General features: G+C 40.4%; 1 protein-coding gene across 1 annotated transcript in view; it reads left to right on the top strand.

Annotated features, from left to right (window-relative positions):
* The first annotated feature begins 1714 nt into the window (after positions 1 to 1714).
* Positions 1715 to 18150, top strand: part of usp43a (ubiquitin specific peptidase 43a) — a 144627-nt gene continuing 128191 nt past the window's right edge. The window contains exons 1-2 of the mRNA XM_085410200.1: positions 1715 to 2813; positions 12426 to 12578. Of these exons, the coding sequence (XP_085266326.1) occupies positions 2199 to 2813; positions 12426 to 12578 (768 nt within the window). The 5' untranslated portion in view covers positions 1715 to 2198. The remainder of the gene's footprint in view (positions 2814 to 12425; positions 12579 to 18150) is intronic.

Genomic DNA, 18150 nt, shown 5'->3' with positions numbered 1-18150 from the left:
CCCTGCTCATTAAGCTTGGGCATAATTCCTTGCACTGTCGTTTAGCACAATGATAATGAACAGAGGATTGCTGTAAAACACGGGTCATCTTCATAACACAGACACAGAATGACACGGTTTGCCTCGGAATTTGTAACATGTAACATGTGTTCATTTTTCTAACAATGCTCAAGAGCATCGGGAAAATTACGGGAATATTGGTTGGAGACCTGACTTTTTCTTTTAATAAATCAGAACATCTGGTCCACCAAATTCAATCTTTAGTACTGGTGAGCTGTGAAATTAAGCTTCAGATGAGAATCTGAATATTGCAAACAAGATGCTGGATTCCCATTGAAAAGCAGAACTGCATGTAATGTATCTGGCAAAAACAATTTTAACATACATTTTACTAACTTTGTCGAGCTTTCATGATGTATGAGCAGCAGCATTAATGTGCATGCAGAAAGTTGCCAGACTTGGCTACACCTGTCTGCAAGTGACGATGTCTTAGGTATTTGATTAGCAGGATGAAGAAAATGTTGACCATGTATGCATGGCAATATGTAGGGTAGATGTCAGTATCTATACTTTGATAACCTTGGTTTTTATACCCTCACTGGCCACTACTAATACAATAGTAGTATCGCCCCTTTTGGATCCCCTTTGCCTTCAGAACCGCCATAACTTAACTCATGCTTAACTTGTTGGAAACATTCCTCAGAGGTTTTGGTCCATATTGACATGATAGGATCACACAATTGCTGTAGATTTGTTAGCTGCAAATCAGTTGTGAGTCTTCTGTTCCACTCCCAAAGCTGCTCTATTAGATTGAAACCCTGTAAAATCATTGTCATGTTCAAGAAACCAGATTCAGGTAAACTTAGTTTTTATGAAATAGTCCATGTGATAAGCAGGAGAAAATGGGTGGATGGGATGAACATGACATATCACCCAGCTGCCTTCTATTGTCCAAATTTGGTGAACCTGTGTGAACTGTAGCATTGGTTTTCTGCCTGTTTCTTGGCTAATAGGAGTGGCACAGGGTGTGGTCTTCTGCTACACCAGCCCATTCTATTCTAATATTCTCTGGATCGCTGTGCAGGAAGGTCCCAATAGATCACACGTTCCTGAAATAGTTTTACCAGCCTGTCTGGCAACAATAACCATGCTACATTTAAATCACCCTTCTTTCCCATTCTGATGCTCAGTTCGAACCATCACTGGTCATTTTGACCATGTCTGCATTCCTAAATCCACTGGGTTGGTATCATAATTGGTTGATTAGACATGCTATTGGCTTTCACAAACAGGTGTCTGTCAGAGCAAATAGCACAGGTGTACCAGGTCTACCTATGTGGACAGGCTCTTCAGCAGAAATAGCAATTTCTGAATGTATGTGTGTGAGAAGTGCTTGGATGAATGGGTTGTTTAAAGCACTTTGAATGCTCAAGCAGACTGGAAAATGCTCAATAAGAACTAGTCCATTTACCATTATACTGGAAACTTATTTTTTAGTTGTTCTCTGAGCAGTTTATAAGTAGTCTATAATTTAGTTTGGTATTGTGGATGGTGCTGCTTTCTCTGACACCCTCAGCAGATGTTTTGGCAGGTGATGTTAGAACTGGTCCTACAGGGGGCAGATTCACACTGCTGTACCTGTCACCTATTAAAGACGACAACTTCCTTGTTCAGAGTGAAATAAAGTAGATATGCCTAGTTGAATTGCCTGTCATCCACCCGTTGCGAATGACTTAACCACATACATATTTGTGTTGATAGCCTACAGTCTAATTCAGGTTAATTAAATTCTTGCCTGTGAGGCGGGCAGTTAAACAGGATCCTTGGCAATTCAATGAGGCCCTACAGACAGGAGAAGAGGGAAGAACAGGGGTGGTGAGAGAGAGAGTCAAAGACCGCCAGGCGCACGATCCAGCGCTGAGAGCCATCGACGAGGAAGTATAAATGAACCTGCGATGTGGAAGAAGGAGAGCCGCTCGTCTCTGTAGCTCCTGCAGAGATAGATCGTCACCCGACAAAACGCGCGCACCGAGATGTCGATGGGATAATATCAGCAATAATGTGCCTTATTGGCTTCGCGGCAGTGAGGTTTGTGGAGAGAAGTGAGACGGGGGAGGAGGAGGGGTAGACAGCCTGGCAGACAGGTGCGCGTTGATAGTCTGTTTCATTTTCTCTCGGTCCGTTTAAGTGATAGAGCCATGGATACCCGTAAGGAAAGCAAGGTAAGAAGACAACCCATGAAACCCAAAACGACGAAGCCAAAGGAGAAGAAATACAAATCTGGTAGGTTTACTAGACGGAAATCGCTTCGATCTTTTGGGAATTTCATGGGAAGGATCCTTAAAACTTTGGGCACTTTAGCGCACTTTGGCGACGCGGAACAGCAGGACGCAGAAGACGACGACGGCGGTTTCGGGCAAAGCGCGTCGGGTGGTTTTAAAGATAACTGTTCGCAGATCTCCAGGGAAGGAACCGTAAAGAAGAGCTCCACGGTTTCGTCCATTCACGGCTCGGTGAAAGACAGGCTGTCGTGGTGCTACGGCGACAAGACCCCGGGAGTGCTGGGACTGAAGAACCACGGCAACACCTGTTTCATGAACGCTGTGGTTCAGTGCCTCAGCAACACGGACCTGCTCGCCGAATACCTCGGGTTGGAGCAGTATAAGTCGGATATTTGCCTCCAGAGGGTTAACGGGGAGGTGAGAGGAGCGGAGTCGCAGACCGCCAGGGGAGAGGTGACAGAGCAGCTGGCGTCGCTGGTTCGAGCGCTTTGGACACTGGAGTACACGCCGCAGCTGTCTGTGGAGTTCAAGGTAAGGATGGAGACGATTCACCTGAACTGAACAAGCTTAGGCTTCCCCCATTGAGGAGACCTGGCGTGATTTTTCTGTTTTCTATAAAGAGAGTTGTTCTCAAACAGGTACTCCGGTGTCAACTAGAAACAAATACTCTCCACCCGGTGGGCATGCTATTCATCTTGATGGGTTAAACTAATTGCAAATGGCCCCGAAACCCAAAAGTCTGCTGCTAACTGTGCCAGTGTTGTTGTTGCTATTTGATTAACTGCTCACTGGCAGCGAGAGTGCTCAAACTCAAGCACAATGAAACCACAATTTCATTGTCTAGGATGTAAGACGAGTGGAATAGACCCCAGGGCGTTTTAAATCATATTAATACACTTAACTAGAAGCCACATAGTTTTCTCCTATTGCACTGACAGTGTTTGTGGGCCGAATCAGTGCCGATTGATCGTGCTGCACTCAGCTGAGGGAGACAAGGTACAGAGATATAACACACTGAAAGCTAGAAGAGGATCAGCAGGGGCCATGATTACTCACTCTCGTGAAGTTTGTGCCACAGGCTCCCCTGGTAGGTCACCTCGGCCATGAAGAAAGAGATCATATTTATAGGCTAAACTTTTTATTCACATTCATCTCTTACTTTCTTCACATTTAGTGCCACAAGCTGCATGTCATACCAAAGTTGCCTCCCAAAAAGCGATCGCCTGTCAAAAAGTTTAAAAATACTTCTTAAAACTTTTTAGAAGTTGCCAAAAAATGTCTCGATTGATTATAATAAAGAACACAGAGTCATGAAGATACTTACACAACAAACTCTTTGTAAATTATGTTGACTACAGTCCAGTCCATTTATTAATATAAGCTAAAGACATGAAAAAAAATCATGAGCACAATTAAGAAAGGAGGGTAAATATTTGGATAAAAATTTAAAGGTGTGAGCTTGAATATGGTCAGAGGTCAGTGGTAAACCTTTCTGTCCCAGGCAGTAATAATAAAACAACCTCAAGACCTCATGGTTTCGACATTTTATGATATTGTTTGTTGAAGTAGTTGCAGTTCGGTAACCATGTGGTTACTGATTACACGTAGGCTGTGTTATCTCTGCTTGGCTTACCTGTTCCTACACTTCAGGTGGTTTGTCTGCATTCCCAGAGTTGTGAGAGAAGACACGCGGTCTTGACTCACAAACACAAAGTGTTCAGTGCAGAGGGGCTGCTTCATAACGGAAGCTTTACCTCTTCAATTTAAGGTTTTTCAAAACAACAAGTGATCAAACACTTACACACAAGAGGCTTCTTGCTCCTGTTACTCATTGCAGTTGTAACTGGGAGCTGTAGAGGCTTAGACTTCTCTCAGGAGTGGTTGGATGGTAGCCAATCAGCAGGATTACTTAGAAAAAAAAACAAAAACAAAAAACTGCTCTGAAATATCAGTAGCACAGGGAAACTATGAGTGATTAGGTATGTAATACACAGACACATACAGACGCACACACATATGTGATCACACAGGCACACATTGCTATTACTATTCCTAATTATTTTATTTAATCCTTTATTATTATTATTATTATTATTATTATTATTAGCAGTAATTTAAGTCACATGTATTATTCATTTCTAATTGGTTTAATGCTGCTCTTGTTTTAATGAATTGTTTTATATCTTTTATATCTATATATTTTATCATTGTTTTAATCATGTGCATTATTTTTGTGGTGTTTTAATCACATTGCTTAACGATTGTGTTTCATATTTTAGCTTTATGCTAATTTCTGCCTGCAGTCTCTGTGGTTGCTCACATCTAATGCTGCTCATTGCACTTCCACCTTGAATTAAATCTGCTTTATAAGCAATGTTCTACTAGCTAACTTGGGTGTGAGCATGCTGAAGCTTTGAGAAAAGGTCGTGATTCAAGTAGAAGAAAAACTTGATGGTGTTTCAGTCCAAGAAATATAAAGGGTAGCTGGTTATGATATTATTACTGAAGAGCGTCTGCACGAACGGGAGATCAACTCCTGCTTTGGGAAACTAATGTAGCCTGAGTCTTTTAAAACAGTCAAAAGTCTGATATGTGAAGATAGTATGCGCAACATCATAAAGATCATTTGGATCTAGATAACAGGCCTTGCATAAAGAAATTCGTACAGTAAACACTTAATATATTGATCTCTATTGAACTGACTCTTTATGGAGTTTACGTGCTCCCTCTGATACTACGGCTTCCACACAGTCTAAAGACTTGTTAGGTTAATTGTTGTAGATTGTAGGTGTAGATGAGAAAACACATGGTTGTGTGCTCTGTGTGTTAGCCTTCCCACATGGAAAAGATATATAAAAATCTTATGAAGTTTGTATCTGTCTTGTGTGAAACTTGTATGAAAAGCATACAAGAGTGAAAACAGATATAAGATCCCTTGAAAAATTCACGAGTAAATCATATAAGCCTTATATGATTCACTATATGAAGTAGGCCACATCTGATGCAAGTCTTTTATAAGTTTTTTCTATTTCTTTTCCATATACGGTTGTGTTGTGGGTTGTGTTGGACTGGTTACCTGTCTAGGATGTAAGACGAGTGGAATAGACCCCAGGTTGGGTAAGCGGGAAGAAAATAGAAGGATGCTACAGTTTGCACAGCATGATGATTAAATCCTCATATGAATATTAACTGTTAATGTCAGAATGTGCTTTGAAAGTGTTTTTCTGTAATTACTCTCATGGTTGCCTGTAATAAAAAAAAAAGGAAAACAAATCTTTCACACACATTTCCTTTCCTTGGGCCATTGCCTTGACACAATGATTTGTACGGGTCCGCCTATCCCGGAGTGAAGCAGGAGAGAGGATGTTTACTGTAGCGAGTGCATTTGGCCTGGAAAAGAGGATCCCCCCTGCTGCGATGCCTCCAGCGGTGTGCACTCAGAGGGTGAGCGAATGAGGGAGGTAGAGACACTGCAGCCAAACTAAAGTAACATCCTTGTGATCCTCACAAGACCCCTTCGTCTGTAATTAGAGAAAGGAACAGACAGCCTTGACATGTGCCGGTTATTGACAAATTTGCTCGCATTTAAATAGAGTCACTGGCTTGTAATGAAGTGGGTTAAAAAAGGAAATTTATATCCGAGATAAAGGCTATCGCAATGCTTTTTATTACTCTACTTTGTTTGAGATCGGCTTTAATGAATGAGCGGAAATTAGAAGTCACAGAGACTCAGCTCAGAATACACCAGAATAACGTCAGGCTTTTAGAAAAATAGTTAAGTCAGTGATTACATGTCAGGTCTATCACCTTGAAGAATTATGCAAAGCTGTGACACAAGACGTTTTTCGATAATGACTTAAACTTAAAGTGGCTGCTATCATCCACCACACGCTGAGAATTATCACAAAATCTCAGCACATAAAGTGCTTGATCTGAATCAGAGGCAGATTCAGATCAAGTCTCTCAGAATGTGTGGAAGTGTCTGATAAGCTGATGGAGGGCAGGTATAGCTACCAGACTGGCAACACCTCATACAAAGGTTTCAGTTGACATTCTAGGTCAATTTACATTCTATATGTAGCAAATGGGCCTCATCCAAGCATGCAATCCAAAGAAGTGATAGCATATCAAGTGAAATCGGGGCTACTTTTCAAAAATCTGAATACAGACGTGCTTTGAAATTTCTGCTTCCCCATTGGTGAGCCTTGGCCATTAAACTTCAACACCACTGTTGTTCGATATGCTCGTTATATGTTCACAGAATTCCTTCAGAGCTTATTTAATGTAGCCCACCTGCTCATAATATTCTCATAATAACCACATGTAAATTATCCAATGTGCCCCCAAACGCACGCTTGCTTATAAATTACACTAATCAGCCTAATGGAAGAGCTTTAGCTAATGGTTAGCATTGCCAGCGTTGCCATTACTGCTTCACAGCACATTTGATCATCAGATCTCATTTTATTGGTTGGGCCAAAAGTTGTCTACATCAGTTTAACTTGATGACAGAGCAAGCTCTCTCTTTTTTCAGCTTTATACTCCCAACCTGAACAATTAACAGTGCTATAACTACTTTTAACAGTTGCTGAAAGGATCATTATCTTTTTTTTTTTTTAAACACTTGACAGGATCCAGCTCTGTGGGGCCGGGGGAGCTTAGTCTGAAAGATTGAGCCTGGTGTTTTAAGTGGTTTTGTTTGTTTTGGGGAGAACAGGTCTGTGACAGTAAAGCACACCAGCAAGACTGATGGTTTGTTTGCCTTGTCTTATTTCTGCTTCGGGGACCAGTCTGATTCTCGCTTTCAGTGCTGAAGAGCTATACATTGTGCACACAGCGGGGGGGACGTACACCACCTGGACTCCCTGCGCTGAGCAGCACAGAAATGCCACGATGGCGCATCATCCCAGTTTGATGAGCAGCATTGTTTTTTTTCCCCAGCAAAACAGATGGGCTTTACTTTTAGATTCAAGTGGGATAAACAGGATGATTATAAAATACTTTATTGTGCTGTAATAATCTTTATATTTTACACCTGGCTACAGATACGCTCTTTAGTACCTGTCTTAGCTGTTGAAGGGAAATTTAAAAAAAGAAGCTTCAAACACTTCATCTCACACAACAGTGGAGTTAGACTTTTTAAAAGTACGACAACAAAGCCACCATATGCTGTTAGAAAGCAGCATGCATTCCCATGACTCAGTGAGTCGTATTGTATTATATTGTACCTGCACCGCTGTGGCAACAGACAATAAAGAAATGCAAGGAGGAGTCTGTGTCAGTATGACACCTTTTCCCACCAGGTTTATTATCCCTGTCATGATTTATATATTGAAACCGAATGACATAAGCCGTGGAAAAGCATCAATACTTACTGTACTGGGGTGTGACAGTGCAATAGCCAAATCATAGAAGGGAGCCTGCTTTACTTGAGTCATGGAAAGCACAGATACGTGTAAAGCACACTTTCAAAAGGGTATTTGAATTGCAGTTTCCTGCTTTAGTGACGGTGGTTTATTTTTCTATCAGCTTGAATTTACAGCCTGATCACTGTTATTCCAGTAAAAGTTCGCAAGTTAAGTTTCACTTATTCCTCAATGTGTGTAACTTAAATCATTTGGGTTGATCTGATTTGTTAACTTAAGAAGTCTAAATGCAGTTTTTCACTTTGAAAAACTGCACAGACACTAAATCACTCAGAAATGATTATTTTCATCACATATCTTCCCCTTTCTTGTTCTTCACTGATATCTCATGCTGGGGTAGCTGTAGAAATGCAGGCTTTGTTCGTTTTTGACTCGCATTAACCTTTATTGGATGATTACAAACATATTCTAACAGAGAAATTGAAACTGGAATGAAGAGACAGGGAGGGACAGGTGCTAAGATGCTAAGAGAGAGACTCATTTTTCTGCTCGTGTTTACGGGTTAGCTGGGCTGACTGGAGCCCAGCTGTTGCTGATTAGTGGAGGGAATGTTTCTTATATGATAGAGAGAAAAGAGAAAAAAGATAATAGAAAGAACGGGCAAAGAAAAGAGGACAGAGAACTTGTGCATGTGTGCGTGCGTGTTTGTGTGATAGATGAAACAGAATGATGGGAAGGAGAGCGAGCAGTATAAGTGATAACTGCCCTGCTTCTGGTCTGTTCCAACAGCAAAGGTGATCTGACAACACGAACCAGCTGAAAAATGAAACAGCAAATGGACCAGTCAGTAGTGAGAGATTCCCCCCCCCCCCGTTCCAGCTACACCTGTTGTTGGGGAAGATAGGTGTATGCAGGAAAACAAAAGCATGTGCAGTTCCTCTCACGGTTCCACCTTGCAATGGTTTGTCAGTATCACTCTCTGACCGTCACTAAGGAATCCAATCAAGCCTGTTTGTCAAGCTGGATCATGATGGGGTGAGGTGGTGTAAATGGTTTTTTTTCTTTTAGAGAGAGGGGAGGGTCATTTGTTTGATGTATGTTTATAGTAAATTCCTTCCCCGCCAGCACTCTAATCTGTCGTTTACACAGCAGGAGGATGGATGTGCGATGGGGGTAATGGTGTGAGGTGAAGGAAAGGTTGCAAGATACAAAACCGAAACAGACATCTGAGTGTGGAGTGCAGCCCTGTCTCGGCTGACCGCAGGAGGTCATGACCCCTGCTGTGCAGACTGCACAGGTTTATGGCTGTCTTTTGTCATTCTGCTATCTTTTTCCAGTGCTTTTAAATTCTTTGGTGTTTTCTTTTTTTGTTTTTTGGGGAGTGAAAAACCCAGACAGTCCTAGACTCTATAGCTTTATTCCTCTGCTATATACACAGCCAAGACTTTCTTTCAAGCAGAGTATTGGCTTTTGGTGGACTGCAGAATAACAATTGGAGCATCCAGGGGAAATTCAGCTTTTGCGAATGTATTTTTGAAAACTTTCAACTTCCCATACTGTAAAAAAGTTTATATCTCTCTGTTCAGATCTGTTGATGATCCAACAGCACATTTAATTCATGCTCTTCAATAACAAAAGAGGATTAAACTCATTGAGAGAAACTAATCATGCTTCAAGCTATAAAGAGAACTGCTCCCTGTGCCCTCTGCACTGAGTGGCGCTCAGTCGTATGTGGATGGAGAAGATTCTTCTAGACTGATCAATAGTTCTTTCAGTAAGGTCCCTAAAGCAGGCCCTTCCACCCACCGCTCTCCTCTCCTGCACTACTTCTGATGTGTTTACTCTACAAACACTTACGATACTTCTTTAGCTGTGGACGGGTCAGATCTGAGCACTGCTGGTGTTTACAGAGGAACTTGACTTTTCAACCTACCTGCTATTCTTTTCTTTTCACCTCCACCTTGCCTCAGTTTAAACAATGCCCTTTCTTTCATTTCCCTCTTTACAAGAAATCAAATACAAGAACTGCTGCTTTCGAATACAACTTCGCCTCTTTTGTGACTCACGCGTGCACACAAAGAGAAAAATGAGCGTGAGACAACAGTGCAGGCGAGGCCAGTGCACTTCCATTGCACTGAAGTCCTAACCCCTTGATTTCCACCAGCTTTCAGTGCCCAGACTGAGTCTCGTTATTGTAACCTTGGAAACTCTCCTTCCCTCTCTCGTCCTTTGCATTTTCTCCTCTCTCATTTCGCTGATAGCTTTGACAAACTGTGCTGCCTGTGTTTTTCACTTTTCCTTTCTGGGCCTTCCACAACTGTGCTGTCCTTTTGATAAAGAGACAGAAGAAGAACACTAACTGGTCTGTTGAAACTTCGCCAGCATCCTTCCCTTACTCCACCGATCCTTTTCTCCATCTATCCCACATCCCTCCATCCCCTGTCAGTGCTTTCTCATAGTGATGAAGCTCATTAGCGGGCTGTCTCTGTCAGATAGAATGGGGGGGAGGCAGGGGGCTCCCTCCTGTGTTTATATTTAGATACTGGGATACTGCAGGTATGATGTGGTGATTTTTAATGAGGTGCAGAGCAGAGCCTGGATGCTGTCAGTCACACAGAGAGAAAGAGTGACTGAGAGAAAGCAAAGTAGCCACCTGGTGTAGTGGTAATCAGTTTTGTCTGTCATTTTCTGTCCCACTCATAAATTTACTACTCCTTCCTCATAACTGAATTACAAAGACTGGACTTTTGGGTTTTTTTTCCCAAGAAACACCTGCGATGTTGTGGATACAGTTTGTGTGAGTCTCCTTTTGAAATGCAGTGCATATAAATGTGTGAAGTTCACGAATAGCATGAAAAAAGGTGGCGCTACAGCTAACCAGCACTCCAGCTTTTAGCAAACAGCTAACCATTAAAACGCCTCATCTTACTTAAATGCTACTACAAAAAGCTAAAGACTTTCAGCTTGGATTCACTCTTCTTCCCCGCTCAAGTTACATCTATTTACTCATCAATTAAGGTCTGAAAGAAACCCATCTGCTTAGAGTCAAGGGGAACGGAGAAATACCTGTCTGGCATCAAATGGACCTCTTTGCACCAGCTGCTAGAGAAGATGAGCCCGTTGGGAGTGGCACGATCTGATATCCTCGTGTTGGTCACATTGTTGTGATGTGATACTTTTGCGACTTCAGAAAAAAATGCTGTAAATAAAATCTACTTAACTTGCGGGAAACCGCCTCTGTCCGCCGATTCAGCAATTTGAATTCTTTGCATTTCAGGATACTGCTCTTTAATAAACAATAAGCATTGTACATATTGTCCTTGCAACATTGGAATTTCATAAATGAATGAATGGCTTGGCTTGCAAAAGTATTACGTCACAACAAGCGATTGGTCACTTGCAATGTTGAACCTGGAACAACATTTATTATGATGATGTGGGAACAGCACCAACACGAGGATATCAGATGGGTGCTGCTGTTGGCACGGGAAGATACTGCTGGAATTGGGAGACAGTTGGGAGTTGAGTCTAATACAAGAGTCTAATCTAATTGCTTAGAGTTTGCATTCTGGGGTGTTATATGACACTGAGAACAGATGCCACCTTCATCTCTCTATACACACAATGTGTCCTTTGATGTTGGTGTCTTGACACACTAGCCAAGGCAATCCATTTGTGGCACTGACATGCCATGAATTCCAAGTTAGAAGTCTGAAGAAGTGGCATTGGCAGAAGTCACAGTGTTGCCTAAGATCACTCAAGTGAAACCAGAAAGTATTACAGGCTTTGACAATGACGCTCATCAAACCACCATGCATGATTACGTCACCTGATAAAAACTGCATCAAATATGCAGAGCAAAGATGTGACGATAAAGTTAAAGAAGTTTTATTTTCCACAAACATGAAGGAATATTAGGAGTACATTTGAATGAGTGGAACTTTGTTTGTTCTTTGCTTACAAGAATTTATGTTTCTCTGTCTGTAAGATGCTGGCATTAAAAAATAGTTTTGGCCTTCGTAGTAGTTTATGATGCCTTTACTTATGTCTGTGTCTGTGAGTGAAATGTGGATCAAACAGTGCAGAATATTCCACGTATTTATCTTCAGAAACTCCTGAGCTGCTTTCAGAGTGTGAGATGAGAGATGAATGATGAGCCCTCTGCACTTCTGAATTCATTAGACCCGATTCTGCTGTCTGTGACCCAGTACCACTAAAAGCCATGTATGCCCATGCCATTATACTCCCTCTTCTGCCTTTTATACCATGTTTTTTGTTTATTACGTTCGGGAGCATGAGACATACCAAGCCTTTTTCCACCCTATTTTCATCCTGGCTTTCTGATAAGGGTTCTTTGTCTTTATATGCCCAAACAATGCTGTTCAAGGACTTGTCTGGCTTTTGAAGATATTTTTTTTGGCAATAATACATGGATAATAAAAGGAATAAAAGGCTGTCATCCCTGTATTGTACTGTTTAGTTCCAGGAAATCTCATTAAGTTTGACAATGCTTACTTAGTTTATAAAGTTCTAAAAACAATGGCTTTTATATTCTAGACAAAGGTTGGGTTGTACTACAGAGGAAAACATCTTTTTTTAATGTCTTACGGATGTTTTAGTATGACTTATCTGATCATGACAGACGGAAAAGCATTGCTGTTTTGCTGTCTCCCTCCTGAGTGTTCCAAACCAAAACTAATTTATAAATGCAAAAGTCAAAGTTTGTTAGAAATCACCTGGAAAGACAGATTAATTGTGATGTTTCTCCATCCCACAGAGCATTGTGGCCAAATATGCATCTCAGTTTCGTGGAAACTCTCAGCATGATGCCCTCGAGTTCCTCCTCTGGCTTTTAGATAGAGTTCATGAAGATGCCAATTCCAGCCCTGACAACAACAACAGTAGCACCAAGACCAAAGCCAATGCCAAGGTAAGTCTGCGTCACCGGTTTTTACTGATCCGCCTTGTCTGGTTTGAAATCATTGTTTGTTATTCAGGCCAGTTACTTCACTGTTAAAAAATAGAGTAAAAAATTTAAATACTTCAGAAACAGAAGTTTTAGTAAAATAATAACATAATCTCCTCTTGGGTCTTGGCCACTGTTTTCATTTTGTTAGTACCTTGGATCTCTTTGTGTAAAAAATGTATAAATTCAATACTAGTTATATTCAGTTATATTCATCACATTCAACTCCTTAGTTTTTATCATTACAGCCTTGATAAATTGAATAAATACATATCTGCAATGTTACGTGGTATTATAAATTATTAATATGCAAACCTGTATTTGTTCCTGAGTTTATTTAGTATTTGAGTTTTATTCAGATTTTTTTCCCAATGCTTCAAGTAACAAACAGCAGATTTTTGTATCCACTGAGCACTTGTAAAGTTCTTCAATTAAAAGAACATTTAAAGCCAATAACCACAAAAATATAGGATTAAACTGGCTCCAAGATCAGATACCTTCCTTTGGGCTGGAGCTTTATTAAAGCCAACGATCACCAACTTTCTGCTTAAGCTGGTTACCATAGCCCCAGTCACAGGTATGCTTTGCTGACTCTTGCAAGTTTGGAGTAGTGGGACAGCGCTGGATCTATTTTCATTGCTCACTCAAGTTGTTAAGATTTCTCAGACACCCCATTTCTCTGATCATTTCCAATTTTATTTTAAAAATTTGATATGACTGTTATGAGCTGTGATCAGCTTTAGTCCAAAGCTGAATCTTGGTCTCATTCGATTTCTTTTTAAACACACACAAAAGTGACAACTTTCTACAAATATACTTACACCTGACACTTCCAGGTTGCACTAAAATCCATCAAATTTGTTTTAACAGTGTGATCAAATTTAAATTGCAGAAGTGAATTTCACGAAAAACCCAAACAAACAAACAAACAAACAAACAAACAAACAAACAAAGCACTGTTAAATTATGCCAGTAAATGTATTTTGGGATGCAGTCTTGTGTTAATGTGGCAGTCTTAATCATGGTTTTCATTTTATTTAAGGAACATGGGTAAGAAAACAAATATTTCTGGGGGAAATTCGTCTCTTCACCACAGACTTTAAATCTTCTCTGCTCCAAGTGGAGCTGAATCTGTGAAGGGTCAGAACGGTTTTGTTCTTTCAGCTGCAGTTGGTCTGAAATGAATCTTTGTGTGCAGTGACTGTTTTCTGAAGCTGCTGAAGTGGCAGTCATTCATTCCCACACTCTCCGTGTCCTTGTCTCTGTCTCTGATGTGGGATGCTCACCTTGCTACCGTGCATGTGGAGAATTAGAACTATCACACCAGAACTAGGTGTGATATGGTTAAAGGGAACAAATGGTAGACATGTCACATTTTATGGCAACTATAGTTTCTACTGCTACATTTTTTCTCGAGTCCCACTATTTTTTTTAAAAGATTATTGTTGACGGATACAAATTAACTTAATGTTAAATGTTAAAGCAGTTTGAATTTAGGTGGTTTTATTTTCTGGCTGTTTAAAAGAAAATGAGGATATTTTTGAAAGAGTTTTGGCTGCTTTAGGCTAAAAACTGGTGTTAGGGTTTAGTTGGCATGGTTAATAAAAGGGAAATGGGCTAGAAAATGCATCATGTCCATGAATGTCTTTACAAATATTTGTGTATTTTATGACACTGAATACTAAATGTGAAAACCTGCTGTGATCAGCATCCACTCTGACATCCCTCTTGTGTTTAATCACGTATGCTAAGTATCATCCTGTTTCTTCAGTTCATCTGGAGTTTGCCAACCATGCGGCCTCCGCTACAGGCCGCCAGCTGAGGACTTGGTAGTAAATGAATACTGTTACAAGCTTAACTGTTGCTGCACTGCCACCCAATGTCCAGCTCCCCCACTCTGACACCAGTGCTAATAGCGGCTGTCCTTTATGCAACATAAACAGCTTAGGACTGTAGCTCTCATTAGGCTGCCAGTGAATCATGGTATGATAAAGCCGCTTTCCTCCACTGTGGCAGTGAGGCAGAGATGAGGAAAATAACTGGCTTTTTTCACACGAGCCAGGAATTTCGATTTATTTTATTTTTACTTTACATTTAGCATCAGTTTATGGACAAGGGTTCTGTGTATAAGGAGTTTTATTTTCTTGTTTTTCTTCCCTGTTACCTAAAACTCTTTCATTTTTCTACAAACTGATTTCATTCATGCAGCACTGTTGTAATTCAAAAACCTTATATGCATGTATGGTTTTACAATATTTGATTAAGTGGAGATTGTTTGGAAGAACTGAACATTTATTAAGATACAAAATTCAGTTAAGCTATTTGGCGATTAGACTCCTATGAATCATAGCAGACTGGAATCCCAGCAGTGACAGGAATTAAAACAGGACTTCCTGGAGTCTAGACACTGGTGCTGGTGAAGATGAAGAGAGATGTTTGGGTGGCGCTCTGAGGGTCCAGGGTGAGGCAGAGATGGGTATGAGGTGGGTTGCATGAGAGTCTGAAAGGTAGAATGACAGAAGAGGACTGGGATTTTAAAGCACACAGCATGGAGGCTGATTGGCTCAGAGAAGGCTGGAAAGGAGATGATTAGACTACATAAATGATGATCAGTACTGAGTTTTGGAAAGTGGAAGGGATATAAAGGCAACCCAGGAAAGCAGTCAGAAGAATGATTATATATCTCACTTATTGAACAGAAGCATAAGCTTATTTAGTGATGAAATCTATGTTTGACAGTTGGATTAAAAAAACATAAAAAATATTCAGTGAAGACACTCTTCAACTGCCCAGACTGTGGTTTTGTTTTCTTCTTTCATTCCATTATACTCAACTGCAAAGTAGCCTTTAATCAGATAGCAATCGGCTCTTACACACACTCCCCATCTTAGCTGTTTTAAACCTGTGGCTAATCTGTTTTTATCTCCTACTTACAGATTGGTTGAGACTTGAGTTTAGAAAACTAAGTTAAATAACAACAAAATCCATGGTGTGAAATTCACAACAATCCTTCCTGTGCATAACCTCATAGTAAGTGTTGTTCCACTTCCTTGTGTGGGTCCAGTCACACTGAATAGTCACATAACAAACATTTGATATCAATCAAAATGCTCATTCATAACTAAGGCCGCTTTTGTGCATCCACATTTTATTTTAGTTTAAATACTTAAGATTTTTAAGGTCCACGATCTTGCAGCTGATCTTTCAACTGATTGGTCAATCAGCTAATCATTTTAACTCTGGTTTATTTCCATCCTGTATTGCACAATCCTTTTTTTTTTTTACAGGATATATACCATTTGTCAAACTTGCTGTCCCTCAGGTTGTTTAATGTATCAGAGGCCTGTTTGGTTAAGCTTACTTTAACAACAGCACGCATACTTAATATTTATTTTACCTCCTCTTGAGAGCAGTTCTTTACATTACAGGAGCTACACCCTCTACAAGCTGTACCTGCCTCTTTAATGAATTTTTTTGACAACCTTGTGATGTTCCACATTTTTCCTGTCTCATCTTTATTCTTGTCATCATCTGTCCTCTAGAGATGTGTTGAAGTGTTCAGGGGGAAAAAATGATTTCCTCTTAAAACATGAATATACTCAAGTTTGTTTTTCACCTATTGCTTTGCTGAAGGCCTTACACCGATTATCAGGAAAACACAAACATGTTGTATTATGTACTGGATGCAAGATGTGAAACACTGTTTCGCTCATATTTTCAAGGTTTGCGATAGTTTTTGGGAAAAAACTGTGAAAACCATCGATTTCTTTATATTTTGCTGCGGAAATGGAAAATATGTCCGGTGAGTTAAAACATGCAGAAATACAGTATTCAGGGCAAATACAGAGTTTGCACAGTTCTGATGAGTTTAAATGTTCTTCATCACAGTCTGGACTCAATGCATTGTTGCTTAATACCACTTTAAAAACATTAGAATAAGGTTTGATTGGAATCAAAATATAAAACACTCAAAGATGGCTCTAGAGTTTTCCACAATATTGAATGCCTGCATGTCCACAGATTAACAAAACTATGAGCTGAAGGCCAGTCAAAATATCGCCTGAGGTTTGTTAGTGACATATTCTATGAACTGCAAATCTGTTTAATTGAATGTTCACACAGTATGGGGATAACTGGATATTTATTCATTGATTTCAGGCCTGTGTCTTTGGAGCTGCTGTGATGTCCTTGCTCTATGCTGTCTATCTTATTTTACACATTCTAGTATAGGTTTTAGATCCCCTGAGAGCCTGGTCATAATAAGCAGTTTACTGAATAGATGAATGGGTTATTGATTTATGAGACCTCCCGCTAGAGACAGCTGGTCTTTCTCAGTCTGTTTGAACAGACTCACATATACAGCGTGGCAAAACCAAGGTAAAAAGGTTAGAGCAGAAAAGTACAATACAAGTTTCAGCCCTTAAAGTTAAATAAAAGAAGTTAAAGTATTCTGACGTAGTATTGTAAAAACCAAGCTGGTTTCATAAAGCTAGAGTTTACTCCAAAAGCTATTGTTTTTTTGTTTGCTTAATATAATGGTAATGTGATATGGAGTATAAGCTTACACACAATGCAGTGCATTATATCGATAACCTTACAAATAATGGACTTGCTGTAGTGTGTAGAAGGGTCAAATGGCTTCAGAGACTTTGTTTCTGGAGCTCACCTGCTGTATAAGCGGTGTGACCAGTCCAGCAACTCTGCTCAAGTAGCATTACGTAAACATTACTGTGAACACACTGGAATGCAGCTCAGTAATGTTAATCCACCCTTCAATGGGACCTCACTAAACTTGCTTGGTTTCCTTCTCACTTCACTGGCTCCACATCAACAGCATTCCTTACCAGCTACCAGAAGACCAAAGTGAAGACGTGGTTATGTGCAGTCAAACAGTTGCTACTTGAGTATATAAAAAGAAAATCAAGAAGTGAAAAGATAAGATTAGTATAGTCTCCACTGACTCTTACACTGGCAGCCGAGAGCCTAGAGAAACGGCTTTAGCTACAAGTGTGGGCTATTTTTATTGACTCGCTGGTTGCCACTGAACATTGCTACCACTGCCTCAAAGCCATGACAGATTACATGATATTAGTGGCCTCATAAGTTGTGAATTGCAATGTTCCTTCTGCCTTCAGCAGCTCTAAATATATGGCGATTTTCTAGATTGTTGCAATACATCTGGTGAGAAAAACCAACAAACTAACAAACACTTCATATCAGGGACTAGTCTAAACTTCCCACTTGCTGAGTGCACACATAGAGCGGCGTTGCAGTTTTACCTCCGGCCTTTCCACGCATGGGATTTAGAGCAAGTGCGTTTAAAAACTCATCTGTCACAACCTATGGACAGAAGTGTGATAGAAGGTTTGCCAGTTCAACCCTGGTGCCAAAGCGCTGTCTATGCATTATTCAATTTTAAATGCCGATAGTGGTCGGCCTTTCTGCCCCAGGGGGTTGACTGTGGAGTGAGGAAGAGTAAAATCTCCCGGCCTCAGAGCAGAGTTTGAAATCGGGTCAGTGGTTGTGGTAAAGCGAG

The sequence above is a fragment of the Rhamphochromis longiceps genome, linkage group LG6 (assembly GCF_057381845.1).
Source record: "Rhamphochromis longiceps isolate RC_006_pf linkage group LG6, R_longiceps_female_GT1.1, whole genome shotgun sequence".
In the NCBI taxonomy this organism is placed as follows: Eukaryota; Metazoa; Chordata; class Actinopteri; order Cichliformes; family Cichlidae; genus Rhamphochromis; species Rhamphochromis longiceps.
Note: the sequence above shows the minus strand (reverse complement) of the source record. Positions and strands in the feature narration are given on the sequence as shown.